This window comes from Coregonus lavaretus, assembly GCF_964263955.1.
Source record: "Coregonus lavaretus genome assembly, chromosome: 20".
In the NCBI taxonomy this organism is placed as follows: domain Eukaryota; kingdom Metazoa; phylum Chordata; class Actinopteri; order Salmoniformes; family Salmonidae; genus Coregonus; species Coregonus lavaretus.
In genome coordinates this window covers 32,264,230-32,281,229 of record NC_140007.1, presented here as the reverse complement: position 1 = coordinate 32,281,229, position 17,000 = coordinate 32,264,230, and the positions used below count along the sequence as shown (strand labels likewise).

The following is a 17,000-nucleotide window of genomic DNA, read 5'->3' as shown; positions in this document are numbered from 1 at the left end:
GGACAGGGTTTCCATCAGGTCCGCTTTGGATAAGAAAACATATTTTGTGGCATGAATCCTGACTGACAGGGTCAGTACAGTAGAGGCATGCGTTGATTAACAGAATGTGAGGTCATCTATCTGCTTGTTCAGTTAGTATGACTCATGTTTTTGTTCCTTCCCACTAATCTCTGGGATTCCATTGAGTGAGTGAGGCGGTCTACCGCGTTTACAATGTAGAGTGACACTTGGTGTCATTCCATTAGTGGTCGGTAGTGTTTTCACAGGATATTGAGGCACATCTATCTGCTAGTACAGATTAGTATGGCTTCTATTCTGGTGATCTGCCCACTAGTCATTGGCATTGCCATTGGACTAGGTGGGGCGGGTCTTTAACCGATGACGCGGTATATTGTGACGCCCGAAGGGGTTTTTAGTTGCAGTACTGCGGGACTCGGTTGCAGCCATTGCTAGGCCTGACTTTCTCGTTTAGATGGGAAGTGTTAGGCTCGGCAGGGAGTACATTTTGGAGCGCTACGCTCCGCCTTAAACCACTAGGAGCAGAGCTCCCCTATGGGGCGGAGCTCCACGATATAGAACGATTAGTTACCGGAGTGTAACTCCAGCTCTATGAGTGGAGCGGAGCCCCATAGGACTTAAGGCCCTGCCGACCCTCTCTAGTCTCGCTGAAGATAAATATCTCGGGAGGCAGATTGAGGGGAGGCATCCCCTCTTATAGGGACACCTGTACTCCTATTGGCTGCAGGTGTGTGCATAATTTTGTCTCAGGCTGATGCTGCCTTAGGGCAGAGGGTAAACCACTAGGAGCAGAGCTCCCCTATGGGGCTCCGCTCCACTCATAGAACTGGAGTTACACTCCGGTAACTAATCGTTTTCCCTGTACGATATACTATAGAGTGAAATAGTAGGCCTAATGGCGTCTTTTTGTAGGCACTAACTCCGCCATGGTTTGTTGGACAAGGCCTATGAGGAATTGAATGGCGTTTTTGTAGTTTTTTTTGATCAATTCCGAAAATAAGGTATGTGGTAACAGCTATAGTCAATTTTTGTGAATTTTTAAGCATTTATGTCATTTTTAAAAAGCACATAAAGGCTTCATCATTCATAGAGGTCATGGTAACTGACTGATATTATCTCATAGAACAAAACGTATAAGATCGCCTAAGCCTGTTTTGGACTTATTTTCGGCGTTCATCCCAAAACCGTATTCTTTCCCAATTCATTTTCCCCACAGGTTTTAGGACTACAAGCTGGCGAGCTCACTTAGCCCTACATTAAAGGACTAATCAGTGGTAGTTTCCATCTGTGTTGCGGGACCAACCGGTCAGCACAGGTGCAGAAAATAAAGTGCCAGTGAATAAAGGCACTTATGTTATGTGGTGTGATAATTTACAACATCAAAATGTGATGTGATATGGCTCAGAAAGGACTGCTTTGCTTACTGTATGCACAGAACGCCATCTACAGTAATTCATTTGAAATCTTTAAATAAGAAGTGGATGGCTGCCTCCTGGAGTAGGGTCCATTGCCGCGTTGACGTGCTAGTCGGAACTAGGAAATTCAGAAATGTCCGACTTGCTAACTGGTTGAATGCGGCACGTGTATAACTACAGCCAGTTACGAAGACGCACATTTCCGACTATCCTAGTTCTAACTAGCACGTAAACACCGCATATCTGCAGATAGCGTACTACATGCCGCACCCACTACGCGTCACTTATTACATGCCGCATCCACTGCCATTGAAGCTGCTAGCAAGCTAGGAACCCCGCACACACTTTCCTTTGTTTGCCGTGCACTGCTTTCCTGCAGTTATTTTAACGTTATGGCGAGGGCCTCCTGCGGCAGAAAGAAATAATTATTTCAAATAAACTCATCATGGTTAGAAAAATATACCCCCATAATGTCTTATTTTCGCATATTTTGTTTTACAAATTAATAAACATTCACGCCACTTTCGCATCTTGAATTCTTGAACGTATCCGAACAGTTTACTTATGCGATTGGTTAGTTGTTGTAACAAGAACCACGTGGTTTCTGTATAATCGTCTGTCATGGCGGGATGCATGAAATGGAAAAATGGACCTCTCTCCGAAATAGTTTTGATAATTGTGATTTTGTGTATATTAAGTACACAACAAACCTCAGGTAGAGTGTATGTTTCTGGCTAGGTCATTTTGTGGGGGGGGGGAATTTGATTGCCAATATGAAATGTGAGATGCAAACTTATCGTTTACGATGAGGCCAGCTAGCGTAGTTATTGTTGTTCTCGAGGGCCCAAGGCATTAACAATGCGTCTATGAATGGGCTAGCGTAGCTAGTAGTGAGCTAACTAGCTGGCCAACTTTGCAAACGTTAGCTGGTCCAGGTGAACTATCTAGCCAGCCTGCTAACTAGCAAGCTAACGTTAGCTAGTCTGTCAGTAGCTAGGTGATTAGACATTTCATTCATTCTAATTCTAAGAGATTAATTGAAAGTTTAACTATTACCAGAAACTAGCAAGCTAGCCAACCGGTGCCGCCCTCTCCACAACCTCAGCTTGCTTTGCTAGCTAGTCAACTAACGTCGTTGGCCAAATACTTCAGTCGTGGTTTATTTCTGGTATCTCACTAACGTTACATAACCTAGTAGTAGTTACTACTAGCTAAGCCCAGTCCTATGAAAGCCAATGTCCAGCTTTCGGTGGTATACAGAAGTTTACTGGTGAATACAGTCCGTGCTGACTTATGACTTAATATTACTGCATTGTTGAGGAGAGTTTGAAAGCAAGTAGGCTAAGCATTTCACTGTACTGTTTACACCTGCTGTATCCTATGCACGTGACAAATGCACTTTGATTTGATTTGCTGGATCACAAGTGCACAAAGCTGACCCTAACATCTTATAATTCTCACAGGAAGTAAGATCAACATAGTCAATATTAAAGATGGCCAAGAGTCTGCCAAAACAGGGTCAAGTCACTACTGCTATCTCAACCCCATTGTCCCAGGTTGGAAGGAAACATGGACAAGAATCCAGGCAAGAGAAAATTAGCCTCATCCCAGATCTATTTGTGCTCTTGTCAACTCCATTGCTGGAGTTGGCATGACAGCACAAACAGACCGGCACTCAGGCTTTGATAAAATTAGTCTCTTATTTGAAAGAGAGCCTATATATGTTTTGTATTTGGGTGTAGCTAATACTTGTGTCGTATTGCCGACAGGTTCGAGTATGGAGCTCAAAACAGCTGAAGGTGACTGTTGTGGAGGATGAGGAGAAGCTGCAGGAGCTAGAACATTTCAGTGTCTGGGGTCTGGTGCAGTACCTAATGCATGAGCAGACCAATGAAACCACCCTCAGCATCAGCCTGTTCAGCCCGAAGACCTGCTTCAAGATCAAACCCGTCGACCCTGCAGCAATATACACTGTAAAGCCCACACGAAGTAAGTAAAGGAAAATGTAAAAATATATATACATACACATATACACACATACACACACACACATACATACATACATACATATACACATACATATCCTTAAAAAAAAAAAATATATATATATATATCCCCTTTATTACTTTCCAACCCTGCCACCCTTTCCCCACTTGGAGTAAACTAGTGAACAACAACGCCTAGGCCTCTACTTCCAGCCCATACCCACTATCTACATTTTATGGACACAGTCAATTTTACAGTAATTACATTTTGTTTGTTCTTTCTCCTGAACTTCCTTTGTTAGTTACATGCCTATTACCCATTCATTTTTATGTGGAATCTTTGCTGTCTGTGCTTCAGACAGTATGGCGAACGGAGGGGATGGCTGCCGTTTTACGGGCTCCTAATCAATTGTGCTATTTTGTGTTTTTTCACATTGTTTGTTGTAACTTATTTTGTACATAATGTTGACGCTACCGTCTCTTATGACCGAAAAGAGCTTCTGGATATCAGAACAGCGACTACTCACCTCGAACTGGACTAAGATTTTTTTATTTAATGAGTGCTGTGAAGGATATAATGTTGCTCCGAGACAAGGCCCAAATCCCCGTCATTCGCATGAAGAAAACAAGGAAATACAGGGGGGTGGAGAGCAGGGTGCCTTGTGAGAATTCGTCAGCGAGTGGGTAACAGCCTCTACCATTCTTTCTATTGGCCAACGTGCATTCACTGGAGAACAAACTGGATGAGCTCCGTTCGAGACTATCCTAACAATGGGACATTAAAAAATGGTAATGTCTTATGTTTCACCGAGTCGTGGCTGTACGATGACACGGATAATATACAGTTGGGAGGGTTTTCTGTGCATCGGCAGGACAGAACAGCTACGTCCGGTAAGACGAGGGGTGGGGGTGTGTCTATTTATCAATAACAGCTGGTGCGCGATGTCTAATATTAAGATAGTCTCGAGGTTGCTCATGATAAGCTGTAGACCACACTATCTACCAAGAGAGTATATCTATATTTTTCGTAGCCATCTATTTACCACCACAAACTGACGCTGGCACTAAGACCGCACTCAACAAGCTGTATAAGGCCATAAGCAAACAAGAAAATGCTCATCCAGAAGTGGCGCACCTAGTGGCCGGGGACTTTAATGCAGGCAAACTTAAATCCGTTTGACCTAATTTCTACCAGCATGTCACATGTGCAACCAGAGGAGAGAGAAAAACAAGACCACCTTTACTCCACACACTGAGACGTGTACAAAGCTCTCCCTCGCCCTCCATTTGGAAAATCTGACTATAATTTTATCCTTCTGATTCCTGCTTACAAGCAAAAACTAAAGCAGGAAGTACCAGTGACTCGCTCAATATGGAAGTGGTCAGATGACGCGGATGCTACGCTACAGGACTGTTTTGCTAGCACAGTCTGGAATATGTTCCGGGATTCATCCAATGGCATTGAGGAGTATACCACCTCAGTCACCGGCTTCATCAATAAGTACATCGACGACGTTCTCCCCACAGTGACTGTACGTACATATCCCAACCAGAAGCCATGGATTACAGGCAACATCCCACCAAGCTTTTATTTATTTTATTATTATTTAACTAGGCAAGTCGGTTAAGAACAAATTCTTATTTACAATGACGGCCTACCAAAAGGCCTCCTGCGGGGACGGGGCCTGGGATAAAAAATATAGGACAAAACACGCATCACGACAAGAGAGACACCTCAACACTACCTAAAGAGACCTAAGACAACAACATAGCATGGCAGCAACACATGACAACACAGCATGGTAGCAACACAACATGGTAGCAGCACAAAACATGGTACAAACGTTATTGGGCACAGACAACAGCACAAAGGCAAGAAGGTAGACACAACTGTCAGTAAGAGTGTCTTGAGTCTTTGAATGAAGAGATGGCTAGAGCTAAAGGCTAGAGCTGCTGCTTTCAAGGAGCGGGACACTAATCCGGACATCTATAAGAAATTCTGCTATGCACTCAGACGAACCATCAAACAGGCAAAGCGTCAATACAGGACTAAGATGGAATCCTACTACATCGGCTCTGACACTTGTCGGATGTGGCAGGGCTTGCAAACTATTATGGACTACAAAGGGAAACCCAGCCGCGAACTGCACAGTGACGCGAGCCTACCAGACGGGCTAAATGCCTTTTATGCTCGCTTCGAGGCAAGCAACACTGAAGCATGCATGAGAGCACCAGCTATTCCGGATGATTGTGTGATCACGCTCTCCGTAGCCGATGTGAGCAAGACCTTTAAACAGGTCAACATTCACAAGGCCGTGGGGCAAGGTGGATTACCAGGACGTGTACTCAGAGCATGCGCGGACAATCTGGCAAGTGTCTTCACTGACATTTTCAATCTCTCCCTGACCGAGTCTGTAATACCTACATGTTCCAAGCAGACCACCATAATCCCTGTGCCCAAGAAAATGAAGGTCACCTGCCTAAAGGACTACCGCCCCGTAGCACTCACGTCGGTAGCCATGAAGTGCTTTGAAAGGCTGGTCGTGGCTCACATCTACACCATCATCCCAGAAACCCTAGACCCACTCCAATTAGCATACCGCCCCAAGAAATCCACAGATGACGCAATCTCAATTGCACTCCACACTGCCCTATCCCACCTGGACAAAAGGAACACCTATGTGAGAACCCCCGCACATTGACTCGGTACCGGTACCCCCTGTATATAGCCTCATTATTGTTGTTTTATTGTAACCTTTTTTTATTTTACTTTAGTTTATTTAGTCAATATTTTCTTAACCAACAATGCAGTTTTAAGAAAATAGGGTTAAGGGCTTGTAAGTAAGCATTTCAAGGTAAGGTCCCTCCTTTTACGCTGCTGCTACTCTCTGTTCATAATCTATGCATAGTCACTTTAATAACTCTACCTACATGTACATATTACCTAAATTACCTCGACTAACTGGTGCCCCCGCACATTGACTCTGTGCCGGTACCCCCTGTATATAGTCTCGCTATAGTTATTTTACTATTGTTATTTTACTGCTGCTCTTTAATTATTAGTAACTATTTTTATTTTTTTTAGGGTATTCTTTCTTAAAACTACATTGTTGGTTAAGGGCTTGTAAGTAAGCATTTCACAGTAAGGTCTACACCTGTTGTATTCGGTGCATGTGACAAATAAAATTTGATTTGATTTCACTCCCACAGAGTTTGACATTTTCCTGTTTGTGACATTTCTGGCTGGAGTGCTGTTGTTCATCTTTGCAGACTCACTCAGCAGGTAACTAAATTGATTGTGTTCACATTTTACCCTCTCTATTTAAATGACATGGTCCAGATAATATCACCCATGTTTTTTTGTTGCTATCTAACAGGAGTCAGGTATTCTATTACTCTGCTGGCATGAGCACAGGTATGATTGCCTCCCTCATCATCCTCATCTTCATCATGGCACGCTTTTTGCCCAAGGTAAGAAGTCAACACTTCTATATCAAGGCCTCATAGCTAATCACACCCACTACTAACAGTTTGATTTGAACAAAGCAATAACAAGTCATTGTACCCTGATAGTTAATGTTTTGGTGACCTTTCTGATTTCTATAATGTGTGTGTGAGAGTCATACAAATATGTTTAGATTTCACACCCCATATCTTCATTTTCTTTTCTCAGAAAAGCCCATTTTATGTGGTGATAGTTGGTGGCTGGTCCTTCTCTGTTTACGTCATCCAGCTTGTGTTCAGGAACCTGCAGCTGATTCTGAGAGAGCACTGGCACGTGGCTTTTGGTAAATATTGATTGTAATAAACACTATCACAACAAACTCTGGGAACTACATTGTCAAACTTTTAATATCTGTTATTAGTTCACAACCATTGCTCCATGTTTGTAATATGAACAGTTACATTAACTGTTTGTCTGTGTACCTTAGGTTATGCTGCAGTGGTCGGGTTTATCAGTTTTGCTGTGTGCTATCGTCATGGCCCTCTTGTGGAGGAGAGGAGTATCAATATCCTGTCCTGGACGCTGCAGTTGTTTGGCCTGCTGCTGATCTACGCTGGGATCCAGGTTCAGCAAGTGGCGTTGGCCACCATCGTTGCTGCATTCTGCTCTAAGAACCTGGAGTACCCTGTTTCATTGCTCCTTCTTGCTTGGCAGTAGGTGTTAATTTGTAGTACCACTCTCAAGGAAACGTGAACATTTCTGTATTGGTGTCAAGTGACATGTTGTCTGCTGTTGTAATAGTGTACAAACATATTGTGCAGTAAAGTCAAGCCAACTCTACGCTGGAAGCCAGAGCCTCGTCGGCTGCTGACTGAAGAAGAGTTCCAGAAACAGGGGGAGGAGGAGACGCAACGTGCCCTGGAGGAGCTCAGAAAGCACTGCAGCAGTCCAGACTTCAGCACCTGGAAGACAGTCTCTCGACTTCAGTCCCCAAAAAGGTGACAAGACAGTTGCATTGAAATACCCACTAATGATGTTCATTCTGCTTTTAATTATCTGGTATCAAACCTTGGTTGTCTGTACTATAAACAAAGTCAAATGTACGTACATTGGCTACTGCTGGATCGAAAAGCTAGCTTCTGTTCTGGGGGTGGCGGTTGTCTTTTTAGGTTAAGTAGTCACAACTGTGTCTCTTTCCCATTCATTGTTTTAACTAAAGGTATGGTCAGTGTGGTACTGAGGCTTGGAATAAAGATATAATGCTCTGTCTGATTCACAGGTTTGCAGATTTTGTGGAGGGCTCACCTCACCTGATATCAAATGAGGTTTCTGTGCACGCGCAGGAATATGGATCCTTCTTTGAGGATGATTTCTTTGACACGGATGAGGACAATGATGAGGAGAATATGGTCAACGGCTTGAAAAAAGGAGACCTTGGATGGAATGACAGAGACTTGTGAAGATGGATAGATGGGTGTTTTTCCCTGTAGAAAGGTTGATGGAGCATAGTGCTGACTGGCTTTTAACCCTCACAGGTCTCCTCCAACCCCAAGACAGGTGTTCATGAATCACCAGGAGATAGTGGAATCTGGCCATTAGTAGGCCTGTGAGAATGTCTTGCATCCAAGTTGAGGCATAGAGCCTACTGATTGCCGATGGCAACCACCAGTTTTTGTAATTGACACATAAAGCCAGACCCTGAGTGGAATATACTGAACTGAGAATTTAAATTTAATTGATGTGGAGATCTTCCAAGAGTTAGGGGCATATTTATAAAGTTTGGATTCATCCTAGTGTTTGAATTCAGCTGAGAAACCACTTGAACACAGGGGTATACTACAAAGCAGGATTAATGAGGTAGCCAGCTAACTTTGATAAACAACCAGAAATGACTATAGATTTTCTGGTTAATTAAGAAAGCTAAACTTGGATACAGTATGTGTTTTTGGTCATTGAGTCAATTAGACAATGCACATTTCATGCTTGTCTTTCTAAAAAATTAAATTTACATTTTCGTCATTTAGCAGACGCTCTTATCCAGAGCGACTTACAAAATCAGCTGGCTAAGTCATTGGTACACCCCTCAGCAAGAGAAAGTTTATGATGACAAAGAATGTCTGCCATTTTATTTTCTTGGAGCAACTTTGTTTTCACTGTCTTTCCTCATTGGTAAACTGCCAGGGCATATTTTTGGAGATATTCTAATGTAAAATGTTTTCTTTGGTATTATTGTTGATTTTACATAACTGACTTTTTGTGTTGTCAAACGCGTTGATGTAAACGACAAATGATTCATAGCTGACATCTGTTGGGAATAAGTTAGTATACTGAGCAAAAATATAAACAATTTCAAAAATTTTACTGAGTTACAGTTCATATCAGGAAATCAGTCAATTGAAATAAATTCATTAGGCCCTAAGCTATGGATTTCACATGACTGGTCAGGGGCGCAGCCATGGGTGGGCCTGGGAGGGCATAGGCCCACCCACTTGGGAGCCAGTCCCAGCCAATCAGAATGAGTTTTTCCCCACAAATGGGCTTTATTACAGACAGAAATACTCCTCAGTTTCATCAGCTGTCCGGGTGGCTGTCTCAGACAATCCTGCAGTTGAAGAAGCTGGATGTGGAGGGGCTGGCGTGGTTACACGTGGTCTGTAGTTGTGAGGCCGGTTGGATGTACTGCCAAATTCTCTAAAACAACGTTGGAGGTGGCTTATGGTAGAGAAATTAACATTCAATTCTCTGGCAACAGCTCTGGTAGACATTCCTGCAGGCAGCATGCCAATTGCACGCTCCCTCAAAACATCAGTCGTTGTTTGACAAAACTGCACATTTTAGAGTGGCCTTTTATTGTCCCCAGCACAAGGTGCACCTGTGTAATGATCATGCTGTTTAATCAGCTTCTTGAGATGTCACACCTGTCAGGTGGATGGATTATCTTGGCAAAGGAGAAATGCTCACGGACAGGGATGTAAACAAATTTGTGCACAACATTTGAGAGATGTTTTTTGTGCGGATGGAACATTTCTGGGATCTTTTATTTCATCTCATGAAACATGGGACCAACACTTTACGTGTTGTGTTTATATTTCTGTTCAGTGTATTTTGGTATTTGAAGCAGCATGTTTACAGCCATTGAGCAGGTCCATACATTTTTGGACAGCGACACAATTTGTATAATTTCCTTTCAAAATGGATTTGAAAGGAAACAATCAAGATGTGCTTTACGTGTAGACTAATCATCTTTAATTTAAGGGTTTTGTCAAAATGATTGTATGAACCGTGTAGGAATTACAACCATTTTTATACATAGCCCCCCAATTTTAGGGGCTCAAAAGTAATTGGACAAACTTACATAAATTAAATTGTGAGTTTTAATACTTGGTTGCAAATCCTTTGCAGTCAATGACTGCCTGAAGTCTGGAACCCATAGACATCACCAGATGCTGGGTTTCTTCCCTGGTGATGCTCTGCCAGACCTTTTCTGCAGCTGTCTTCAGTTCCTGCTTGTTCTTGGGGCATTTTGCCTTCAGTTTTGCCTTCAGCAAGTGAAATGCATGCTCAATTGGATTCAGGTCAGGTGATTGACTTGGCCATTGCAGAACATTCCACTTCTTTGCCTTAAAGTATTGGGTTGCTTTCGCAGTATGCTTCAGGTCATTGTCCATCTGCAGTGTGAAGCGCCGTCCAATGAGTTTTGAAGCATTTGGCTGAATCTGAGCAGACAATATAGCCCTAAACACTTCAGAATTAATCCTGCTGCTTTTGTCAGCAGTCACATCATCAATAAATCCAAGGGAACCAGTTCCATTGGCAGCCATACATGCCCACGCCATAACACTACCTCCACCATGCTTCACAGATGAGGTGGTATGCTTCGGATCATGAGCAGTTCCTTCCCTTCTCCATACTCTCCTCTTCCCATCATTCTGGTACAAGTTGATCTTTGTCTCATCTGTCCATAGGATGTTGCTCCAGAACTGTACAGGCTTTTTTAGATGTTTTTTGGCAAACTAATATGGTCTTCCTGTTTGAGGCTTACCATTGGTTTACATCTTGTGGTAAACCCTCTGTATTTACTCTGGTGAAGTCTTCTCTTGATTGTTGACTTTGACACAGATACGCCTACCTCCTGGAGGGTGTTCTTGATCTGGCCAAATGTTGTGAAGGGGTTTTTCTTCACCAGGGAAATAATTATTCTGTCATCCACCACAGTTGTTTTCCGTGGTCTTCCGGGCCTTTTGGTGTTCCTGAGCTCACAAGTGCGTTCTTTCTTTATAAGAATGTACCAAATAGTGGATTTGGCCACACCTAATGTTTTTGCTATCTCTCTGATGGGTTTGTTTTGATTTTTCAGCCTAATGATGGCTTGCTTCACTGGCAGTGACAGCTCTGGACTTCATAATGAGGGTTAACAGCAACAGAATGCAAATGCCACACTTGACATCAACTCTAGACCTTTTATCTGCTTACTTGTAAATGACTTAATGAGGGAATAACACACACCTGGCCATGGAACAGCTGAGCAGCCAATTGTCCAATAAATATTTGGCCCCTTAAAAAGGGGGGGACCACATATAGAAAGTGCTGTAATTCCTACACTGTTTACCCGATTCGGATGTAAATACCCTCTATTTAATTTCAACTCCAATATGCTGTGGTAGACAGCTAAAATAATAACTTGGTCAATGTCCAAATATTTATGGACCTGACTGTATATGACACATGACAAAATGGTTATTTTTTTCTTTCATGTTTTATTTGTACTGAGATTTCTAGGTTTCATACCACAAGCATCGCCTTTAATAAAAAATAATTTAGGACAAAATGTGTTTGAAATTGATAATATTTTTATACTGTGAGATATTGTACTTTAGTATCCTAGCCGCAATTCTGTATTCTGTTTGCTTTCAATATACCTGTACAGATCTGGGCCAAAGCGTCTGAGTAGAAGTGCTGATCTAGGATCAGGACCACCCTGCCCATATAATATTTTTCATTATCAACTAAAAGGCTAAACTGATCCTACTTTGAGATGCTTTGGGCCCTGGTGACTAGGTACTTTTGTAGTCTACTGTAAATAATCATGTGGATGTCCAATATTTTCATGATATTGTAAAATGCCACTTACAGTGGGGAAAAAGTATTTAGTCAGCCACCAATTGTGCAAGTTCTCCCACTTAAAAAGATGAGAGGCCTGTAATTTTCATCATAGGTACACGTCAACTATGACAGACAAAATGAGAAAAAATTCCAGAAAATCACATTGTAGGATTTTTAATGAATTTATTTGCAAATTATGGTGGAAAATAAGTATTTGGTCAATAACAAAAGTTTCTCAATACTTTGTTATATACCCTTTGTTGGCAATGACACAGGTCAAACGTTTTCTGTAAGTCTTCACAAGGTTTTCACACACTGTTGCTGGTATTTTGGCCCATTCCTCCATGCAGATCTCCTCTAGAGCAGTGATGTTTTGGGGCTGTCGCTGGGCAACACGGACTTTCAACTCCCTCCAAAGATGTTCTATGGGGTTGAGATCTGGAGACTGGCTAGGCCACTCCAGGACCTTGAAATGCTTCTTACGAAGCCACTCCTTCGTTGCCCGGGCGGTGTGTTTGGGATCATTGTCATGCTGAAAGACCCAGCCACGTTTCATCTTCAATGCCCTTGCTGATGGAAGGAGGTTTTCACTCAAAATCTCACGATACATGGCCCCATTAATTATTTCCTTTACACGGATCAGTCGTCCTGGTCCCTTTGCAGAAAAACAGCCCCAAAGCATGATGTTTCCACCGCCATGCTTCACAGTAGGTATGGTGTTCTTTCGATGCAACTCAGTATTCTTTGTCCTCCAAACACGACGAGTTGAGTTTTTACCAAAAAGTTCTATTTTGGTTTCATCTGACCATATGACATTCTCCCAATCCTCTTCTGGATCATCCAAATGCACTCTAGCAAACTTCAGACGGGCCTGGACATGTAATGGCTTAAGCAGGGGGACACGTCTGGCACTGCAGGATTTGAGTCCCTGGCGGCGTAGTATGTTACTGATGGTAGGCTTTGTTACTTTGGTCCCAGCTCTCTGCAGGTCATTCACTAGGTCCCCCCGTGTGGTTCTGGGATTTTTGCTCACCGTTCTTGTGATCATTTTGACCCCACGGGGTGAGATCTTGCGTGGAGCCCCAGATCGAGGGAGATTATCAGTGGTCTTGTATGTCTTCCATTTCCTAATAATTGCTCCCACAGTTGATTTCTTCAAACCAAGCTGCTTACCTATTGCAGATTCAGTCTTCCCAGCCTGGTGCAGGTCTACAATTTTGTTTCTGGTGTCCTTTGACAGCTCTTTGGTCTTGGCCATAGTGGAGTTAGGAGTGTGACTGTTTGAGGTTGTGGACAGGTGTCTTTTATACTGATAACAAGTTCAAACAGGTGCCATTAATACAGGTAACGAGTGGAGGACAGAGGAGCCTCTTAAAGAAGAAGTTACAGGTCTGTGAGAGCCAGAAATCTTGCTTGTTTGTAGGTGACCAAATACTTATTTTCCACCATAATTTGCAAATAAATTCCTTAAAAATCCTACAATGTGATTTTCTGGAGAAAAAAATTCTCAATTTGTCTGTAATAGTTGACGTGTGCCTATGATGAAAATGACAGGCTTCTCTCATCTTTTTAAGTGGGAGAACTTGCACAATTGGTGGCTGACTAAATACTTTTTTTCCCCCACTGTAATCTTCAAACATAATTTCCACCAGCCTGTTGCCTGTAGAAGGGGAATGAATACAGAGTAGAAATCCCTCAAAAGATTGTGGTACTGAATGATGTAGTCTGTATGATGAGTTATGTTTAAACTACTCTACACAAACAACAGGGGGTGCAATATACATTTTATGTAGCTATATACCATGTACTTCAGTTTTCTAGTTTGATTACCTGCAGCATAGATTTATCTTTCCCAACCTATTTTCATTTCAGTGGTTCTCAAGCTACTCTAGGACAGTTCCATAGAATCCCCAAAGTTTTACTGATGAGTAAGAGCACAGACCTCTGAAAATTATGTCCAAACTGAATTTCTTTTTTTATGCTGTTATAATTTGGGGAAAATATCTCTAGTTTTTTAAGGAGTTGTGGTTTCATATAAACCGAAGAGGAACATACAGGAACATGCAGCTTTATTTGACACTTCTAAGGTACTTCTGATACACTTCAGACAACAACCTATACTCAGAAATTCTGTCAATAATGATGCAAAACCCCTGTATCTAACAGAATGCTGTTTATATCCATAGTCATAATACTGGTTTAGGGATTTTTGCATGTAGTAGTTCAAAGACATGCATCATCAAATCAATGGTTGTAAAATAAAAAAGTGGAAGCAGAACCATTTTTTAGTACCTATTGCTCTCTTATGCTGGTTTTAGGGTAAACTATTGGATAATCATCATCAGGTCATGTGGTTGTTAATTGAGATATCTACACGTATCTGGTCAGTGGTGGAAAAAGTACTCAATTGTCATACTTGAGTAAAAGTAAAGATACCTTAATGGAAAATGACTTGAGTAAAAGTGAAAGTCACCCAGTAAAATAATACTTGAGTAAAAGTATCTGGTTTTAAATGTACAGTGGTGGAAAAAGTACTCAATTGTCATACTTGAACAAAATTAAATGCAATACATCAAATTCCTTATATTAAGCAGACCAAATAGCATGATTTTATATTTACAGATGGGCACACACCAACACACAGACATACAGTTGAAGTCGGAAGTTTACATACACTTAGGTTGGAGTCATTAAAACTCGTTTTTCAACGACTCCACAAATGTGTTGTTAACAAACTATAGTTTTGGCAAGTCGGTTAGGACATCTACTTTGTGCATGACACAAGTAATCTTTCCAACAATTGTTTACAGACAGATTATTTCACTTATAATTCACTGTATCACAATTCCAGTGGGTCAGAAGTTTACATACACTAAGTTGACTGTGCCTTTAAACAGCTTAGAAAATTGGCTTTAGAAGCTTCTGATAGCTAATTGACATCATTTGAGTCAATTGGAGGTGTACCTGTGGATGTATTTCAAGGCCTACCTTCAAACTCAGTGCCTCTTTGCTTGACATCATGGGGAAATCAAAAGAAATCAGCCAAGACCTCAGAAAAATAATTGTAGACCTCCGCAAGTCTGGTTCATCCTTGGAAGCAATTTCTAAATGCCTGAAGGTACCACGTTCATCTGTACAAACAATAGTACGCAAGTAAAAACACCATGGGACCACGCAGCCGTCATACCGCTCAGGAAGGAGACACGTTCTGTCTCCTAGAGATTAACGTACTTTGGTGCGGAAAGTGCAAATCAATCCCAGAACAACAGCAAAGGACCTTGTGAAGATGCTGGAGGAAACAGGTACAAAAGTATCTATATCCACAGTAAAACAAGTCCTATATCGACATAACCTGAAAGGCCGCTCAGCAAGGAAGAAGCCACTGCTCCAAAACCGCCATTAAAAAGCCAGACTACGGTTTGCAACTGCACATGGGGACAAAGATCATACTTTTTGGAGAAATGTCCTCTGGTCTGATGAAACAAAAATATAACTGTTTGGCCATAATGACCATTGTTATGTTTGGAGGAAAAGGGGGGTTGCTTGCAAGTCGAAGAACACCATCCCATCCGTGAAGCACGGGGGTGGCAGCATCATGCTGTGGGGGTGCTTTGCTGCAGGAGGGACTGGTGCACTTCACAAAATAGATGGCATCATGAGGAAGGAAAATTATGTGGATATATTGAAGTAACATCTCAAGACATCAGTCAGGAAGTTAAAGCTTGGATCTTCGAAATGGACAATGACCCGAAGCATACTTCCAAAGTTGTGGCAAAATGGCTTAAGGACAACAAAGTCAAGGTATCTGAGTGGCCATCACAAAGCCCTGACCTCAATCCTATAGAACATTTGTGGGCAGAACTGAAAAAGTGTGTGCGAGCAAGGAGGCCTACAAACCTGACTCAGTTACACCAGCTCTGTCAGGAGGAATGGGCCAAAATTCACCCAACTTATTGTGGGAAGCTTGTGGAAGGCTACCCGAAACATTTGACCCAAGTTAAACAATTTAAAGGCATTGCTAACAAATACTAATTGAGTGTATGTAAACTTCTGACCCACTGGGAATGTGATGAAATAAATAAAAGCTGAAATAAATCATTCTCTCTACTATTATTCTGACATTTCACATTCTTAAAAGAAAGTGGTGATCCTAACTGACCTTAGACAGGGATTTTTTACTAGGATTAAATGTCAGCAATTATGAAAAACTGAGTTTAAATGTAGGTGGCTAAGGTGTATGTAAACCTTAGCCAACTACTGTAATTTACAAACACAGATCAGAGGCAGTAGGGATGACAACGTGTTATATTGATAGGTGTGTGAATTCGACCATACTGCTGTCTTGTATGAGCATTCATACATTCAAAATGTAATGAGTACTTTTGGGTTTCAGGAAAAATGTATGGGAGTAAAAAGTACATATTTCCTTTAGGAATGTAGTAGAGTAAAAGTAGTCAAAATATAAATAGTTAAGATACCCCCCAAAACTACTTAAGTAGTACTTTAAAGTGTTTTTACTTAAGTACTTTACACCACTGAATGTGGTATCCAGGAGGTATGGCTACTTGGTATCAGGCTGATATATCTTCTGGTATTTTGGGACAAACAACTCTGCTTTGTCTAACTCAAATTTCCACCTTGACAGCCTTTAATATTACCAGGTTTTGTATTATGTAACCCTGTTAGCTGCAATTCACAAGCCAGGTGGTGCAACACTTTTGATTTTCACTACCTTTGAAAAGGTGACCCAAATGTTGTTTGCATTGCAGACAGTAGGGGCAAGTCAGGCAACCCCATATGGGATTCTGCTGCAGTCTGACAGCTGATGATGGAGATATTAGATCATTTGCATGTGCTTCCCAGGTAAAAATATAGGTATGTTTGACAGCGTAGTCAAATTATTACCAGAGACAGCATTTCCCCTATGCTACTTCCCCCAGAAGAGAGCAAGCTAACCTCATCACTCCAATGCAAAGATGGTCATAGCTCGGGCAGAAAGGGGGGGGGGATGTGATCAGCACATCACAGGAATTG

At 41.9% G+C, this 17,000-nt stretch overlaps 1 protein-coding gene across 1 annotated transcript; it reads left to right on the top strand.

Moving 5' to 3' along the window:
- The first annotated feature begins 2,038 nt into the window (after window positions 1-2,038).
- LOC311147513 (nuclear envelope integral membrane protein 1-like) lies at window positions 2,039-9,222 on the top strand. Its single transcript, XM_084184264.1, has 9 exons — window positions 2,039-2,148; window positions 2,897-3,018; window positions 3,203-3,422; window positions 6,629-6,701; window positions 6,796-6,889; window positions 7,092-7,206; window positions 7,351-7,576; window positions 7,685-7,861; window positions 8,143-9,222. The coding sequence occupies exons 1-9, from the start codon at window positions 2,055-2,057 to the stop codon at window positions 8,321-8,323; spliced, it is 1,302 nt and encodes a 433-aa protein (XP_084040390.1). The 5' UTR covers window positions 2,039-2,054; the 3' UTR covers window positions 8,324-9,222.
- Window positions 9,223-17,000: the final 7,778 nt, after the last annotated feature.

What these genes read in the sequence shown, in the direction of transcription:
- LOC311147513 (XM_084184264.1), top strand. Translation starts at nt 2,055, where the DNA reads ATGGCGGGATGCATGAAATGGAAAAATGGACCTCTCTCCGAAATAGTT. An exon ending in AAACATGGACAAGAATCCAG is followed by an intron (nt 3,019 to 3,202) that starts GCAAGAGAAAAT and finishes TATTGCCGACAG; the next exon opens with GTTCGAGTATGGAGCTCAAA. An exon ending in TTGCTCCTTCTTGCTTGGCA is followed by an intron (nt 7,577 to 7,684) that starts GTAGGTGTTAAT and finishes CATATTGTGCAG; the next exon opens with TAAAGTCAAGCCAACTCTAC.